Genomic DNA, 17,171 nt, shown 5'->3' with positions numbered 1-17,171 from the left:
AGAAGGGAGAACAGAGCATTTCTAGCCATCTTCTCAGCTACTAACTGGAGATGTTCTACTTAGGATACTCTCCATCATTTGTGGGTGTCAGTCGCTTGTTTGCTGTTGGAGTATTTCTCTGCTGCCTGATAAACGTGGACCTTTAAAAGCTAGGGCAGGGCTAGCATGGATCATTCCTCAGACGGAGCACTAACTGTTCAGATTCGGGGCCCAATCTAAGTTACTCCATATGCCCAGGTGACTGTCTCGCACTTCCCATCCCCTTAACTATCAAAATAGCTGCCGACAATAGGCTTACTTGGTTCCATCTAAAGAGTGTGTCTGGGCCAGGCCGTGGTGGCGCACGCCTTTAATCCCAGCACTCAGGAGGCAGAGGCAGGTGGATCTCTGTGAGTTCGAGGCCAGCCTGGTCTACAGAGTGAGTTCTGGGACAGCCTCCAAAAGAAAACAGAGAAACCCTGTCTCAAAAAAACAAACAAACAAACAAACAAAAAAAAGAAAAAGAAACAGAAAAAACAAAACAGAAAAACCCCAAACAAGCAAAAAAATAAAAAATAAAAAAAACTGGGTTTGTGTTGGGGGAAAAGTCCATGCCAGAATGTCATTGGGTAGCTTATTAGCAGGAATTCCATCTCTGAGTTAGAAAGGAGGGAGGGCTAAGAAAAACCCATTTGGCTCCTGGAGATGACAAAGGGAGCAGTCACAGGATGTGTTTCCCATTGCTTAGCTCAGGACAGAATGTCTTTAAAATTACCAACAAAATTGTTGTAATGGCACCCAAGGAAACAACAGCCATATCCAATTTTGACCCCACACAGATTAGCCTCAATGACTTGGTAACTCCAGACCAACATTCTAGGAACACACATCTCCCAGAAAACTGCCAAAATAAAACATATCAGTGTGAGTGTGTGTGTGTTTCCAGACTTAAGTCAATAAAATATACTCCATATGCTAACATAGAAACTTAAACATAGCTCAATGTGGAGGCACACACCTGTAAACCCAGGACTCAGAGAACAAAGGCGGGTGGATCTCTGTGAGTTTGAGGCTAGCCTCATCTATTGTCTAACTTAGTGAGTTACTACTACACAGTATGGTCGTCTCAAGAAAACAAACATTAACCCTTTGAACTTGGAGTCTGAGGAAAGCAATGAAGAATGCCAGCACCAATAGAAATTTCAGCTTTGTTGCTGTAGTTTTCTTGTCCCGACAGGTCCCGCCGCCCTTCTCAATCCCGAATAAACACACGGACGCTGTATTAACTATTAAACTGTTGACCGATGACTGGGGCTTCTTACTTACTAGCTCTGTCTTCGTAATTAGCCCATTTCTATAACTCTATGTATTTCCATGTGGTCTTGGCTAACTGGCGAATGCCGGAACCTGTTACTCCTTTGTCATCATCTGCATGGCATCTCTTTGCAGCACCTCTCTGCCTACCTTTCCCAGAATTCTTCCCGTCTCCTAGTCCCGCCTATCTTCCTGCCTCTATTGGCCAAACAGTGTTTTATTCATCAACCAATAAGAGAAACATGTGTGCAGAAGGGCGTTCCCCAATCACAGTTTGTCAACTGTTGAGGTCCTAACCCAGCCCATCCCTACTGTGGAATGAAGGCGTCCTGGGCGCGCCAATGGCATCGGCTCTTAACAAGGGCACTGAAGCCTGTACACACAGCCACCTCTCGTCCTTCGTTGTTTGTCTGGCCTTAGATGGTACAGGATGATGTTTTGAGAACTGCCCCGTACCCCGCAAGAGGTACAACTTTGCATGGCTGAGCTGGATTACATCACCAATCCTGCTTTCAAGAGCTACCTGTCTTTCAGAAGACCCCCCGCCTCCCCCCCCCCATGAAAGTATGTAGCTCATAATTTACCCACATCACGTTGCTTCCACATCGGATGGCCACAACACCTAGCTGACAGTGGCTCAGCATAACCTAGAAACGAGTAAGGTCCTTGATGTGCCTTGATGGTGTCTTCGTGCGTGCGTGTTCAAAGAAGGCAGAAGAGAACCCGGGATCCGCTGAAGCCAGAGTGTCGGGGGATTGTGAGTAGACCGAACTTAGACCTTCTGCAGAGCAGTCGGCACTCTTAACCTCTGAGCTGTCTCTCTACACGTAAATCCTTAAAAAAACAAAAAACACACACTAGTAAGGCGTATTCTACAGTCGGTTTCTATGCAGAATTCGACTACTCCAGGTCAAACCATATCGCTATGCGTTCAGTCCTATGCATTTTTAAAAGGGCCTCTCCTAGAGGTAAACACGGGAAAAGCTGTATCTTCTAAAAGATACAATTCAGTGTGCATGGCTGGAGGAGAGGGGACGTTTCGGGGCTCCCAGACCTGGGCCCACACAGAGAGAGAAGGGCGGCTTCCCGGTCTGGGCCCTGCAGGTCAGCATTCCTGAAGGCCGGAAGTCGGCGAGCTGGCGGGCGGGCGCTAGGACCCGGGGTTGCTGGGTGCGCGGAAGCGGGCGGCACGGGACTGCGGGGCCCGCGGGGCGGTGGCACCGGTGAGGACGCCGCCTGGGGTCGGGCGTGCGGGCCGGGCGGGTGCGAGCAGCGAGCGAGCCCCGGAGCAGGTGACCCTGCGGCGGACCGGAGGAGGGGGTAAGGGCTCCAGGGGGCGGGCCGGGCTGTGCGGGGCTCGGGTCCCCGCCGCCCCCTCTTGCATCCCGCAGCTCCGGCTGCGGGGAAGAGGGAGTGGCTGCCTGACGTTTCCAGGGAGCAGGGCCGGGGAGCACGATATGCACCAGGGTGCTGGGCGCTCCCGGAGTTATGGACTGCGCGGGGGACATGGACGTGGCGGGTGTTGGTGGTTCTGGGCCAGGTCTGTGTTTACCAGATGCCAAGCGCCCGCCACTGGAAACCGTGTCATTCTTGCTGGTAAAACAAAGTGCGTGCGTGCGTGCGTGCGTGCGTGCGTGTGTGTGTGTGTGTGTGTGTGTGTGTGTGTGTGTGAGTTCTCTTGTCAGTTTAATATAGAACAATTATTGATGAGCATGGGTAGGTGCAAGGGAGACCGCACCGTTCGGGGTTGTCTATGTGTTCGTGGTGTGCATAAAACGTGAAAGTGAGGAAGTAGGAATCGTTGGAGGCCAGGAGACCACTTGCGAGGGAGGAGTTACTATGTCTCAGGGCAGAGCTCACGTGAAGACAAATCTGGCAAATTGCTTTTACTTTTCAGCTACGTTTCTATCTTCAGCGATGAATTCTTTCCCCCCACTAAGTAGGCAGCCTTCAATCCGCTTTAGATGGTGGTTTGGAAACTTCCCCTTTGCAGGATGGGGGTGCAAACAGACATCTACACCCTCCTTACAGGGTCCGATTGACAAAGTACAGCTCCATCGAAGCCCACTTTGGGGAACCATTGAGTTTCCTGGGTTTACCTACAGAACATGGGCGATCCCAGAGCAGCAGAATCACATCACTCTGCGAGGACGGTGGATTCCCCTCAGGTAGCTGTCCAGTGTGCACACTGAAGCTAATGGGTGACGTGCAGTAGGACAGAACTATAGATAATGGGCCGGGAGGCCACGACACCTCACCCCCACCCCCAAGAGAGAACGACAGAAGCCGACAGGCCTATCTTGAAGGTCACATTGGATGTGGTAACAGTTACCCCCCCCATGAAGATGATGGCTGCCGGGCTTGGGGGACAGTGATACCCCAGACTCTCCCAACGACCTCTTTGTGAAAGCAGATAGCAACTGCCCTCACCTGCTGAGCCATCCTGCCAGCCAACGATCAATGCTTTAGAACATGGGGCCTGGGGAAAGGGATAGGGAAGGGGATTCGGTTCTGCCGCTTGCATCCGTCATTTTGACCGTGAAAATAATTGGGTGAAGTCGGCGGCATGTTTTAATTTAACCCACTAGATCTAAAATGTGGCGGTGTCAAGCCTGTAACCAACATACTGAGAGCGGGATGTTTCCCCCGGAAGCCTTCGGCTGTGGAACAGTCCCCAGGGGCGTGCAGCAGTTTGTGGGCAGTGCAGGTCTCAGGGCTCCATGCTTCACTGGAGGCTAAACTCGGTTCAGCTTGTGTTTATCGTTGCTTCTCCATGGAATTTTTGGTTTTTCGAGACAGGGTTTCTCTGTGTAAGCTTTGGAGCCTGTCCTGGCACTCACTCTGTAGACCAGGCTGTGGCCTCGAACTCACAGAGACCCGCCTGCCTCTGCCTCCCGAGCGCTGGGATCAAAGGCGTGCACCGCCACGGCCCGGCTTCTCCAAGGATTCTTGCAGGGAAACCACGAGATATCCCTTACTGCTTGCTGCTCACCGTTGCTCTTTAGTGGAGAGCCACAGGTAGCGAGGAGGGACTAACACTCAGTGTTCCTCAGTAAAACCACGTTCACAGCCCAGGTTAGACCGCTTGTGGGGAAGAGGCACTGTGTTTGCCTGATCTGTCTCAGTCAGTTAATGACGCTCACCCCAGAGTGCCCAGATCTATGTAGTAATGTATACATCACTCCCTGTGATGGCTGAAGAAACTTCATATGATGCCAGGCATCCCTTAAGGGCGGTTGACCTTTGCCCTGGAATGTCTGAGAGACCCTTAGTGAGATAAGCATAGGATAATGGTGTCCCTGCTCTGAGGTCTTTAACTCCTTGCTTTCTGCTCATGCAGACTTGCTATTTAACTCCTTGCTTTGGCTCCTTTCTGTGGGGCTGGGAGGAAGTGGTCGTTTTCTTGCTGTACAAGAGGAAAGAGAAACTACTGAGGGGGTTAAGACAGTTTTCTTGCCAGCGGTGGCTTCTGTAGGTAATTGTAGTGCCCACCTGTGGTGTCCACCTTTGTAAACCTCCCTTTAGCCCCCTTGGGCACGGCATGCCATTTGGCTCAAAGGCTGCCTTCTTTGTGGATGTCACAACCTGCTGCCTGGGAAGCAGTTTAACAGTGGAGGATACTGAGGAAGCCTTCATCATTCTGGGGGAGCCTCTGAAATGATGGACACTTGGGCTGCCTTGATGGGTGTAGCATTAAACCTTGTTCTCACACCTCTTCCTTCAGTAAGCGTAAATTCATTTAATCTATCTAAATTTGAAATGAGTCTTTGCTCTTTTCCAGTGGATTCCAATGCTACAACACTCTCGACACAGAGGATTCAGTTGTTTTTGAGTGAGTTAGTCTGTCTGTCTGTCTGTCTGCCTGTCTGCCTGGTGTTGTATTTTACTCCATCTGTGTTGTGATCGGGCTCAATGCTTAGTAGCTAACTGGTATTTACAGACAAGATGAGAGTGAGCTGTCATAGTTCTCCAGTGGACCTGCCGTTTCCTTGTTTAGAGGACTTGTGCCTGTCCTGCCCTCAGGGACATGTTCACGGACACTCACACGTCCAATTGCAGAGGAATTCAGTTTAAGAAGTGACAGAAAGAACTTTCTATTTTTCCCTCCTGACTTTAAAGATGGGAGCCCCGGGCTTGGATTTAGGTCAGCGTGGCTAGCAAGTTTGCCTCAAGGTCTGTGTAAGAGGTGAGGAACCATCTTTGAATGAGTCTGAACTCAGGGTTAGCTTCCTGGATGGCTGTGGAGGAGCTGTCTCCGTCTTGGTGACATGATAAGTGTAAGTGCAGAATGAGGAGCGACGCTGGCTTGGATGGTTGCTCAAGACAGGTTTCCCTCTAGGAAGCTGAGGATGTCCTGGTCACTGGAATAGGAAGGAGGAACCAGGCCTGGAGAGAGCTAAAGAGCGGAAGGACCACCTCAGATCTGGACAAGTCTAGGCCCAAGGAGGTAGGAGAGAGCTCAGGACATCAGCACGAGGAGCCAAGACTAGGCGGTAGCTTGGTGGAGACGTTGCTAGGATACAGTAGGGGTCGCACCTGGATTTTTATTACTGGGATTACCAACGGAGAGCAGGGCCAGTTCTCAGTCTAAAGACTGGAACGGATCGTATTAGTAAAGGACAAACATCTTATAGACAATCCCACAGCACTTTTAAGGCCCAGTGAAGCCTTTGTTCCGTCCTGTAACACTTGGACGAAAGGCTCCCACCTCCATCGTAATTGCGGGCCCCAGGGTGGTGCCTAAGAGAAAACCGGGGGTTCCCTGCCAGGCCTAACGAACGACGTCTTCACTTTCTTCTGGTGAGGGCCCGGGGTTGCCCTAATCATAAAGGCCTGGTGCCTTAGTATCAATTCTGTAGGTCCGTCTCTTGCCAGCGGTGTTTATAGTGCCGTTGCCGCCTTAGTGGCACGAGGGGCGGAGTTAAGCCCAGTGTAAGCAGACCGCCCTGGTCCTGTGATTCGGAGGCACATCTTCCCGCATAATCACTTCTGGGACCCCTTGACTGTGGCCTGCGTGAGCAAAGCCTGGATGTCCCTCTTCCCAGAGGCGTTAGCTTCTGAGCTCCTCGGATACCCATGTGCGAGAGTCCAGCTCCCGTGGGGCTCAGGTCCCCAAGAGGAGGTGTGGAGTCGGTGAGGGGAGGACACTGACACGGTCCGGGGTGAGTCGAGATGACTGTCCATTTACTGAAAATAGGCCACACCTTTATACTCTGTACTTGCTTTTAGTTTAGCCACAAAGCCATGTTGAAAGCGTACTTAATGATTCCAGTCATTAGTGCCATTACAGCGTTTTTCTTGAAGCAAAAAAAAAAAAAAAAAACCCAGTAAGTTTAACAGTGTGGTGGTGGCGCATGCCTTTATCCCCAGCACTCGGGAGGCAGTGGCAGGCGGATCTCTGTGAGTTCAAGACCAGCCTGGTCTACAGAGTGAGTCCCAGCCAGGACAGTTATACAGAGAGACCCTGACTGGAAAAACTACAGCCAACCAACCAAACATGAAAGCAGTTTAGTAAGAGTCTAAATGCCCATTGGCCTCTAAGGTCGGTGACACCGCCAGATGCCCCTTACACTTCCTCCTGCAGTCTCAGCCCTTGTCGGGAGCTGTCAGACATTGAGTCCTGTGAAACTAACCACAAGGGGGATTTCATTCTTCAAGGGCGTGATGCAGCGTTTGTACCGTGTAGCGCAAGCACTGAGCTGTTTACTCATTGCATTCCTTTGTGCCTTAGTCTTAAGACAGGGGTCTGTTTTCCTCGTAAGCTTGCAAAGAGGAAGGTCCTGACGCCTTCCTTCTTTTCCACGACACCGTACCATTCAGAGTCCCTCAGTGTATGCCTGTGTGTGTGGCAGAGGAGGATCGAGCCAGAATCCGCTCCCTGTGAGGCGGACCAGAGTTGCCATTCATGCAGTAAGCTGCTCTAATCTTGAGTTGTGGTCTACACTCGTTAACTGAACTCTTGCCCTAAATGGCCTTAGGCTATGACTCTGGGACCATTGTTTCTCCATGGAACCAGATATGTCCAGGTTCTTTAACTTCTCTCTTGCTGGTGGATTGGGGGCAAGGATAATGGGGGGTCTTGTATGGGGAGTAAGCAGAGTGTTCATGCTATATGGTTCCAGGGCGGTAGGGATTGTTTTCCAAAGAATTAATTTTGTTCACAGAGATTGACATTGTTTATATTCTCATCCCTTGCTGAAGTGCATACAAAATCCCCAAAGAAAGGGATGAGGGGGAAAAGGATGAGGGGGGAAAGGATGAGGAGGAAAAGGATGAGGAGGGAAAGGATGAGGAAGAAAAGGATGAGGAGGGAAAGGATGAGGAAGAAAAGGAGGAGGAGGAAAGGAGGAGGAGGAAAGGAGGAGGAGGAAAAGGATGAGGGGGAAAAGGAGGAGGAGGAAAGGAGGAGGAGGAAAAGGATGAGGAAGCCCCCATTACACACAGAATTGTTAAGATGAAAGTGAAAGAGCTGGAGAATTGTGATCCACAAAGTCGGAATGCTGGGATTTTGTCAAGCAGGGGTGGTCGTCATGTGGTCCACACCACCCAAGTGTTCATGTCTCTGCACTTGTCGTCTGGAGACGACTCAGCAGTAGATCTGGGCAATCCCCATCCTTCTTCTGCGTCCAGCCTCTTCTGTGCTGTGCAGCCATGGTTGTGATGGTCGAAGCTTGGGAGGTCGAGTGAACTGATGTGATAAATAGGGCATTTAGCAGGGTACCAAGTGCCCTGGGAGTAAGATCACAGTATGTCCCGGTTTTTCTCAACTCTAGTCTCTGCCAATACGAATTCCCGCCACTGCTTTCAGTCTCCTTAACTAGGCGTCTTCAGAGTTCTTCCTCTGCCTCTCGTGATGCTTACACACGGCAAAGCTGTGTAGAAGTCACCTCCTCTGCATGACACCTCCCCCTAGTAGCGTCTCATGTAGCCCAGGCTGGTCTTGAATTTTCTGTGATTCAGAAGAAGTGCAGGGATTGCAGGTGTGTGACGTGACCGCCTTGTCTGTGGCTGCTGGCTTGAGTGTGCTCTTGATGTGTCCATTCCTGTCCGCAGGCATCATGACACCCTTGAAGACGCAGCACTCCCTGGTGGGTCAGCCTTACGCAGTGCCCCTTATCCAGCCAGACCTGCGACGAGAGGAGGCGATCCAGCAAGTGGCCGACGCCCTGCAGCACCTGCAGAGCATCTCTGGAGACATCTTCAGCAGGTGGGACCTGTTACCCAGCTGTTCCGATAAAGCTCGAGGGGCACCTTGTGTGGGGGACCATGGCGGATTCCACGGCAGGCGAGGGTGACCGAGGCAGGGACAAACGCGCCAGGCAGACAGAGCTGAAGTGAGAAGTTTTATTAGAAAGGGGAGGGAGGGGGGAAAGGAAGAGAAAAGAGGTAAAGAGACACAGAGAAGAGGGGGACAGGGAAAGTCCTGTCTGCCCCAGGGGGACAGCGGGAAGAGAGCTGGAAAAGAGCAGAAAGAGAGCCTAAGTGGGCGGGGGTCTTTCTTTTAAAGGTGTCCTTTGCACCTGCGTGCAGACTATGCAATCACTGAACCCTGGGCTGACCAGGGCACTGCCCGAGTGCATTCTGCCAGGTGGCAGGGGCAGGCCAGCATAGTCCTGGAGCCTTACATTCCCACCTTCTTTATTGTTGAAAAGGTGAGGAGTTAGGTGTGGCAGGTTAGGGAATGACGACATAAGCCAGTGCATCTCACTGTAACCATCACTAAGTACATGATGTTGTGTGACTGTGTGTGCTGTGTTCTCTGCAACTGGCCAAACAAGGTTAGTTTTCACCAGCCTGTCCTCCAACCCGGGACTGAGGTGCTGCCTTATGGCAAGGTTACCGTAAGGCAGTTATGGGAGGGGAGGTTTCCTGCTCTGTAGTGATGTCACGGGAGAACAGATGAGCAGAGGGTTGAAGGGAAATGGTGGGCACATGGTCAGTGACGCTCTGCAAAGGGGGCATCTGCCTGGCTTCATTGGGAATGTGGGTTGTGTTTGGACTCTCCTGGCCATCTTCTCATTCTCTGCCAGAGTCTTGTTAAACATGTTGTGCTCAAAAAAAAAAAAAAAAAGCCATGTGGTAGTGGCGCACGCCTTTAATCCCAGCACTCGGGAGGCAGAGGCAGGCGGATCTCTGTGAGTTCGAGGCCAACCTGGTCTACAGAGTGAGTTCCAGGACAGCCAAGGCTGTTACACAGAGAAACCATGTCTCAAAAAACAAAAAACTATGTTGTGCTCCAAGCCAGAGGCGTCAGTGGAGAGTCCCTGACCTCTTGTCCTCTGTGGCGCCTAAGTTATTTTCCCTGCTGCTGTGATAAAGCAACCTGTCAGAAGCAAACTCTGGGTGTATTTTGACTCCGCGTTTGAGCTGCAGAGCTTGGCTTCTCAGGGCTAATGCTCAGAGGTCAACTCTGGGTAGGGCTACAAGCAGGAGCTGATACTCTTGGGGGCTGGGGAGACGGAAGAGCATCGAGACAGTGACATCATGTCACACATGGTCAGAGTCAGCATCCCAGGGAGGTAGATAAACTCGCTGTAGCACAGAGGTGTGGGGAAGGGGTTGTGAAGTTTATACTTCGAGTGGGAACCACTTGGGTGCACTGCGAGCCCCTGATGCATCTGTGCCGGGCCCTGTGCAAGACTACAGCGCGGTAAGTGGCGGAAGGCCTGGGTCTTTACAGCGCGGTAAGTAACGGAAGGCCTGGGTCTTTACAGTGTGGTAAGGGAGGGAAGGCCTGAGTCTTTACAGCGCGGTAAGTGACGGAAGGCCTGAGTCTTTACAGTGTGGTAAGGGAGGGAAGGCCTGGGTCTTTAGTGTGTACAAGATACACTAGGGATTGTGGGGAAGTTAGCAGGCTAAACCTGGGAAGTCCAGGGACAGACTTTTAGTCTGGTCAGGGAAGCTCCGATGAGGGAAGCCCTTAACAAAGGGAAGGGGTTGGTCCTGTGAGTGCTCAGTATTCCATTTGATTCAGAGACCCAGAGGCAGCCCGGGCTCATCAGGACACTTGGCACTGTGTGCTCACCCCTCAAGAGGGCCTGGGGCAGGCGAGGGCGGGGCTGGGCAAGTCTCATAGGCCAGCACCGGGACGTCATGTGTACTCTGTGAACCATCTGCAGGGTATAGGGCGATTCCTCATCTGCTGCGGTTGAGTTACAGGAGAGGCCATTTGGTCTGGTTCTGCTTGCTTCTCTGCAGAGACCGGAAGCCTGTGACCACCAAGGGTACTCGTGGCTGCAAACGTCAACTGTCAGTGGCTGGCACTTGTGTGTAGTAGCTAGTATCTTCCTGCCTCAAGGTTGTGAACTCCTGGGTCCGGGGGTCACATGTGGACACCAGAATAGAGCCACAGTGGCTGTCCTTCTCTGTCCAGAGCTCATGGCAAAGAGTTTCTAGACCCCTTGGGATGAATAATAGGGGCAGACAGAGGTCAGGTGAACGGCACCAAGACCAGCCCAACAGGCAGGTTGTACCCTGTTGAGCGCTTAAGCGCAGGACTTGGCGAGGCTCAGGTCTGTGCTGGCACGGGGGCGCCCATCCCTACATTTCTTTCTTTGACAGGATCTCCCAGCGAGTGGAGCTGAGCCGGCGCCAGCTGCAGGCCATTAGGGAGAGGGTCTCCTTGGCCCAGGCTAAGATAGAGAAGATCAAGGGCAGCAAGAAGGCCATCAAGGTAGGTGTGACCTCTGCTCTGTGGCGGTGCCGTGACCTTCCTGTGCCCCTGCTGTTCAGCCACGGCTCGCTTCCCTCCTGCGAGTGGTCACCCCGTTCTCAGTGCCTGCGTGGGAGCACCAGGCTGACCTGAACGTGTGGGCCCCAGAGCTGACCCTGTTTCTGCAGGTCTTCTCTAGTGCCAAGTACCCAGCGCCCGAGCGCCTGCAAGAATACGGCTCCATCTTTACGGGTGCCCTCGACCCTGGTCTGCAGAGGAGACCCCGTTACAGGATCCAGAGCAAGCACCGTCCCCTGGATGAGCGGGCCCTGCAGGTCTGAATGCCACCCGGTGTCACCCATCCGAATGCCACCTGCATGTTACGCACGGCTGCTGGGAGGCAGGGCCCGAAGGTTGCCCCCAGATTTCGGGCGCCTAGAAGGATTCTGGTTGGGATGATGCTGGGTCCCTAAGCCTGGGACTGACACGCCATCCGCTCTGATCCCCCCAGGAGAAACTGAAATACTTTCCTGTGTGTGTGAGCACCAAGGTGGAGCCTGAGGATGAGGCTGAGGAGGGGCTCGGGGGTCTTCCTAGCAACATCAGCTCCATCAGCTCCCTGCTGCTCTTCAACACCACAGAGAATCTGTAAGGCCAGGACATAACTGGCAGGCGGACGGGATGGAGGGAGGCAAGCAGGCAGGCAGGCAGGCAGGCAGACAGACAGACAGACAAACTTTGCTTAGTTAGCGCCAGGGGCCTGAGCCTGATGTAGTAGTCCTCAGGACTAACAAGTTTGATTTGGCTTCTAAGACTTGGGGACCCTAAAGGACAAATGTAGTGGTGTTCAGGGGTCTGCCTGGCCGCAGGACGGCCTCCTGACCCTATCCCACTCCACAGGTACAAGAAGTATGTTTTCCTGGACCCTCTGGCTGGCGCGGTAACAAAAACCCACACGATGCTGGGCACGGAAGAGGAGAAATTGTTTGATGCCCCTCTGTCTATCAGCAAGAGAGAGCAGCTGGAGCAGCAGGTGGGGCGGGGTGCTTGGCCGGGCAAGCCCTGCCGGTGCGGTGCACAGTTCCAGGGAGGCCCACTAACCCTCTGTCTACCCAACTGCGTGGGCCACATGTGCTGCCTGCCCCGAGGTCCCAGTGTGGGCCCTGTGCCCTGTCACACACTTCCTGTCCCACCTGACCCTGCAGGCTCCAGAAAACTACTTCTACGTGCCAGACCTGGGTCAAGTCCCTGAAATCGACGTGCCGTCCTACCTTCCCGACTTGCCTGGCATCGCAGATGACCTCATGTACAGCGCCGACTTGGGCCCTGGCATCGCCCCCTCTGCCCCTGGTGCCATTCCGGAACTGCCCACCTTCCACACAGAGGTGGCTGAGCCTTTCCAGCCCGGTGAGCTGGGCCCTAGGATGGGATTGAGCCACAAAGTTCCCGCTGGCTCCTTCCCCAAATCCTCATACGTTCTCACACTCCTTCCAGAACTGGACGGCGGAGTGCTTCTGGCAGCGCCACCTCCCCCGCCACCACCGCCGCCACCTCCCCCAGCTCCCGCTGTGGTGGTCAGCACCCCACAGCCACCAGTGTTCCCTGAAGTGGCAACTGCGCCTGGCCCGGTTGCCAGGGAAGAAGACGCTGGCGGCAGCGTGGGCCACTCAGGTAGGACAGTGCAGGTGGGCTCAGTGGCTGGCCCTCATTAACAGGACCTCCATTTCTCATGCCGGGATCCCTGAAGTCTCTGTAGGTCACCTAGGCCCGGGATCTGCAGGCAGTTTTCGCTGTGGACATGTAGTCTTAACGGGGCTGATGGAGTGGTGTCTGTGGGATCCTGACTCTCAGGGCAGAGGAAGCTTGGGAAGGTGGTGTGCCCTGTTTCTAGTTAAGGCAGTGGAAAGCGTCGATTAGCAAACTTGAAATTTCCAGATTTCCACTTGGCTCCAGTCACCTCACCGGGTAGAAAATCGTTTGTTGGCTTGTGGTGCTCGGCACAGCAGACTCGGTGTTTTGCTGCAGAGTGCATAGAAATAGGGGTAGAGAGGGAGGAGAGATGCCTGGCCACGAGGCCACTCGGCTCGTTGTCCACACCGCATCAGGCCAGAAGCCACGGCTTCCCGGCTGGGCTCCCCGGGGATGGCAGGCCCCTCCGTTTGCCGGGATCCCGAGAAACCGCCAGCCTCAGGCTGGGCAGCCTTCCCCGCCCTGCAGTGCCAGCAATCCTTCGTCCTTCTCCTCCCAGCCTCCGTCCAAGGAGCTCCTAAGGAGGTGGTTGACCCCTCCAGTGGCCGGGCCAGTCTGCTCGAGTCCATCCGCCAGGCCGGGGGCATTGGCAAGGCCAAGCTGCGCAGCGTCAAGGAGCGCAGGCTGGAGAAGAAGAAGCAGAAGGAGCAGGAGCAAGGTGAGGGACCTCGGGTCTGTTGCAGCAGCCAGCCTCCGCCAGCCCGCAGGGAGTCCTTTGTGGCCCCTTGTCCCTCTGGCCTGGGCCGCGGGTTCCCTGGGGGAGCCTTTCCTGCCTTGAGCTCTCCCAGCTGAAATCTTGAGCAAGGAGAACGCTTGACAGGCATTGCCCAGGGAAACTGGGGAACCCAAAGTCCTCTGGGACGAGGAGGAAGACTTGCCCTTATCCACCCCGAGGACCAGGCTTCCGTCTGCCAAGAATCCTTGCTAGTGGCATCCTAGTCAGCCTGTGTGTGAAGTGTCGGAAGTCCTGGGCTTGTCCCATGGACCTCCTTCTGACCTGCTTTGTGACTGCGTGCCCGTAGCCTGGCCTCGCTGAGCCCATGTCCTTATCCACACGGGAACTGAAACAGGAAGGCGGGGCGGGGCTGTCATGGGCTTACCATGTGTAGGCACGTGTTGAGAGCAGGTGGAGGAGTGTTGGGGGCAGGTGAGCCCCGTGTGTGGCGCGTCGTTCTTGCTTTCTTCTCCTGACCTGTTGCTCTCCCCCTGCAGTGAGGGCCACCAGCCAAGGCGGGGACTTGATGTCTGACCTCTTCAACAAGCTCGTCATGAGGCGCAAGGGTAGGCACCTTGTGCATCTCTCTCTCTCTCTCTCTCCAGCCCTGTGTCTCTCTGTCTCTGTCTCTGTCTCTCTCTCTCTCTCTCCAGCCCTGTCTCTCATTGTCCCACTGTCTCTCTCCTCACCTCTCCCTCCCAGGAATTTCTGGAAAAGGACCTGCCTCCGGGACCAGTGAGGGGCCTGGGGGAGCCTTCACCCGCATGTCAGACTCCATCCCACCTCTGCCACCCCCTCAGCAGCCCGCGGGAGATGAGGATGACGATGACTGGGAGTCCTGAGTGCGCCCTGGCCCTTCTCCCACGTTGGGCGGGGACAGCTGTGAGGGGCTCCTCCTCTCGGGTCCTGTTGCCCGAGGCGGTCCCAGGGTTGTACAGGTGTTCGGGTCTGTGCCCGGTCTCTCTTCATGTAGAGGGGGCCGCGAGGCGCCTGCTGCCTCCCTGCTTCTCTGCACCCTCCCCTCAAGAGCAGCGGCGGCGGCAGCAGGCCTGGAATAAAGAAAGTAGCGGCCTGAACCCCAGCCAACCGAGCCCTCTTAGTAAATGAACGGCAGCCATGCCCGCTGCCAACAGCGTCTTCTCAGGCACCCTGCAGGGTGTCTGGGGAACTGTACACTCTCTCTGGGATCAAGGAAATTGGAGATGAGGGCAGCTATTGCGGAGGGACATTTTTCCCACTGGAAAAAGGACTTGGTGTTTGCTCAGGGGGCTGAGGCCAGGCGGTGCTGCAGGCCCCAGGGAGAACTTGGAGGCGAGCTAGGAAGTTTCACCGAGGACTGAGAACACACTTGGGGTAGGGCTGAGTTAGAACTGAAACTGGTGTGAGGTCCCTGTGGATACAAGAGCCCTGAAAACGTCCAGGGCCAGCGGGAAATTGACCCTCCTGTGGAGGAAGGCCAGCAGGAAGTTGATCCTGGCCATCTTGAGTGGGACACGCAGAGCTTGGGGGGTGAGCTGCCCTGGGCTGGGCAGTTAGGGCTAGTGTTTGCAGTTTCTTCAAGCCGATCCACATTTGCTGCTGGGAGCTCTTTGGTATACAGGCCATGTGGGGTCCACTCAGGTGTGCCCCGGGCCGTCAGAAGAGCTGGAGCTCTCTGGATGAAACCGCACATTCAGGAAAGTCACCAAGGAGGCCCTGTGGGGAGGGGAGGCAGACTGAACCTCTGCACAGCAGTGAAGGCAAGACCAGAGGTGGTTTTCACCTTCACTGCTGCGGGAACCAGGATGGCAGCTCTGCCGGGACAGAGGGGCAGACCTGCACACACACACACACACACACACACACACACACACACACACACACACACACACACACACACACACACACACCTGCCGCCTCTCTGGTACCTGCTGGTCACAGCAGGGGCGTCACTGAGGGTGGGGCTGGTGCACTTCACAGTGGCCATCGGGAACCCTCCTCTGCCCTCGGCAGGTACCGTCCCTCATCCTCGAGCTGTCTGTCAGCTCCCAGCTTGCCTCTAGCTTGGTGGCAACCTTGACACTCCAATTCCCCATCAGCACCTTCCCTGGTGGGGGTCTCGCCTGGAGTTCTGGCTGCTCTGTTCTCACCTGTCCTGGTGGCGTGTTAGAGAGGAAGTCACAGAGAAGAGTGAGTGGGTGGAGGCCAAAGGGGTCAGCTCCTGTCAGAGCAGGGCCTTGCCACTGTGGCCTACAGGTGACACCCTGGCCTGTGAGTGACACAGCTTGTTACCAGGGTCATTAGTAGGCAAGGCTCAGCCGCCTTCCCTGAGTAAGCCCCTTAAACAAAACATAGTGGGGAGCAGTAAAGAGATTTGTTCCGTGTGACTCCGCTGGGAAGAGGAACAGAGGTCTAGTTACACCCCCACTGCTGCCAAGTCTGCCTCTGGAGTGTTAACACTAAGTTTAGTCAAATGGTAGACGGTATGGCAGACGTGGCCCAGCCCCTCATGACCCTCTGCCTAGCACCGCGGCCGCAGCCTTTTCCGTCTCCTGGTGGGATCCTAAGGGGGACTCCAGTCCCTGAGGTACATCAGCTCACGCGTCTGATGGCCAAAGGGAGGCACATGTATGTGTCCCAACACTGCTTTGTTCTTGTGAGAATGGCCCAGGCTCCTCTCCCCAGCCCGCCCTGTCCTCTGCAATGCTGGAGGTACTCCAGAGAGTGACTAATAAACCATTTCTCACATCCAGTACCCCACATCGTTTTGGAGGGACATTTGTGGTCATCAGCTGTGGTTACCCCCACATTTACAGCCCCTCTGGCTCTTTCCCTTTCCCCATCCTGCACCTACCCCTCGGCTTGGAGACCCTGTCCATGCCAAGGGACAGAATCCTCAGCGAGTCACAGCTGCCCACTCTGTTCCACCGGGTCTCAGCCCCAGCGGAGAGGGCACCGTCTACCAGCCCAAGTCATCAGAAGTTAATCTCTGGTCATCTTCCTCAGACCGCAGAGGAGCACGGCCTCTTCAGGTGGCCTGCAGCCAGGCCGCAGCACTGTGGAGGTCCTGCTCATCCGGGGAAGCCCAGTAACATCCCTATTTCCAGGCCTGCCTGGCCTCTGGAGCCAGCCTTACATCCACCCCTGGCTTGGAGTTTCTCATCACCCGATACGCCTGGTTTTCTTTCTTTCTTTCTTTCTTTTTTTCGAGACAGGGTTTCTCTGTATTGTTTTGGAGAATGTCCTGGAACTAGCTCTGTAGACCAGCCCGGCCTCGAACTCACAGAGATCCGCCTGCCTCTGCCTCCCGAGTGCTGGGATTAAAGGCGTGCGCCACCACCGCCCTGCACGCCTGGTTTTCTTGATGCTATGGAAGTCCAGAGAGCTGGCAAGAGTGAGACCCGAGAAAGCAGAACGCACACGGGCTGCGTCATCAGAGCGGGCAGCATCCTGACATTAGACCTCCAGGGAGAGAACATCTGCAGGGACAAGAAAATGCTTTCCAAAGGGGACTTCATGAGACTCCCTAGGGGACTGCTTAAGAGCCTGGGTTGTGACGGGGCTGGAGAGATGGCTCAGTGGTTAGTTAAGAGCACTGGTCCTTCTTTCAGACAGACTTGGGTTCAGTTCCCAGCACTCACATGGCAGCTCAGTCACTGTGACTGCAGTTCCAGGGGATCCGATATCTCCTCACCAGTGCATATAAAATAAAGTTAAATGGATTATTAAAAAAAAAGCCTGGGTTGTCACCAGCTGTGGTCTTTAATCCCAGCTCTTGGGAGG

General features: G+C 54.5%; 1 protein-coding gene across 6 annotated transcripts; it reads left to right on the top strand.

Moving 5' to 3' along the window:
* Positions 1-1,668: 1,668 nt before the first annotated feature.
* Positions 1,669-16,143, top strand: Washc1 (WASH complex subunit 1). Of its 6 annotated transcripts, XM_013118481.3 has the most exons (13): positions 2,507-2,613; positions 3,325-3,461; positions 5,075-5,125; positions 8,347-8,500; positions 10,855-10,966; positions 11,134-11,280; positions 11,457-11,593; positions 11,846-11,978; positions 12,151-12,352; positions 12,440-12,616; positions 13,194-13,352; positions 13,907-13,975; positions 14,112-16,143. In XM_013118481.3, exons 4-13 carry the CDS (start codon positions 8,352-8,354, stop codon positions 14,249-14,251), a joined length of 1,425 nt encoding a protein of 474 aa, XP_012973935.1. In that variant the 5' UTR covers positions 2,507-2,613; positions 3,325-3,461; positions 5,075-5,125; positions 8,347-8,351; the 3' UTR covers positions 14,252-16,143. The 6 variants fall into 6 exon arrangements, with proteins under 6 accessions (XP_021086899.1, XP_012973939.1, XP_012973934.1 ...); XM_013118482.3 differs by lacking the exon at positions 3,325-3,461; XM_013118483.3 differs by lacking the exon at positions 5,075-5,125.
* The last annotated feature ends 1,028 nt before the right edge of the window (positions 16,144-17,171 follow it).

The sequence above is a fragment of the Mesocricetus auratus genome, unplaced genomic scaffold (genome assembly GCF_017639785.1).
Source record: "Mesocricetus auratus isolate SY011 unplaced genomic scaffold, BCM_Maur_2.0 Super-Scaffold_100010, whole genome shotgun sequence".
Taxonomy (NCBI): Eukaryota; Metazoa; Chordata; class Mammalia; order Rodentia; family Cricetidae; genus Mesocricetus; species Mesocricetus auratus.
The sequence above is the reverse complement of the archived record's forward strand: the minus strand, read 5'-3'. Positions and strand labels throughout refer to the sequence as shown.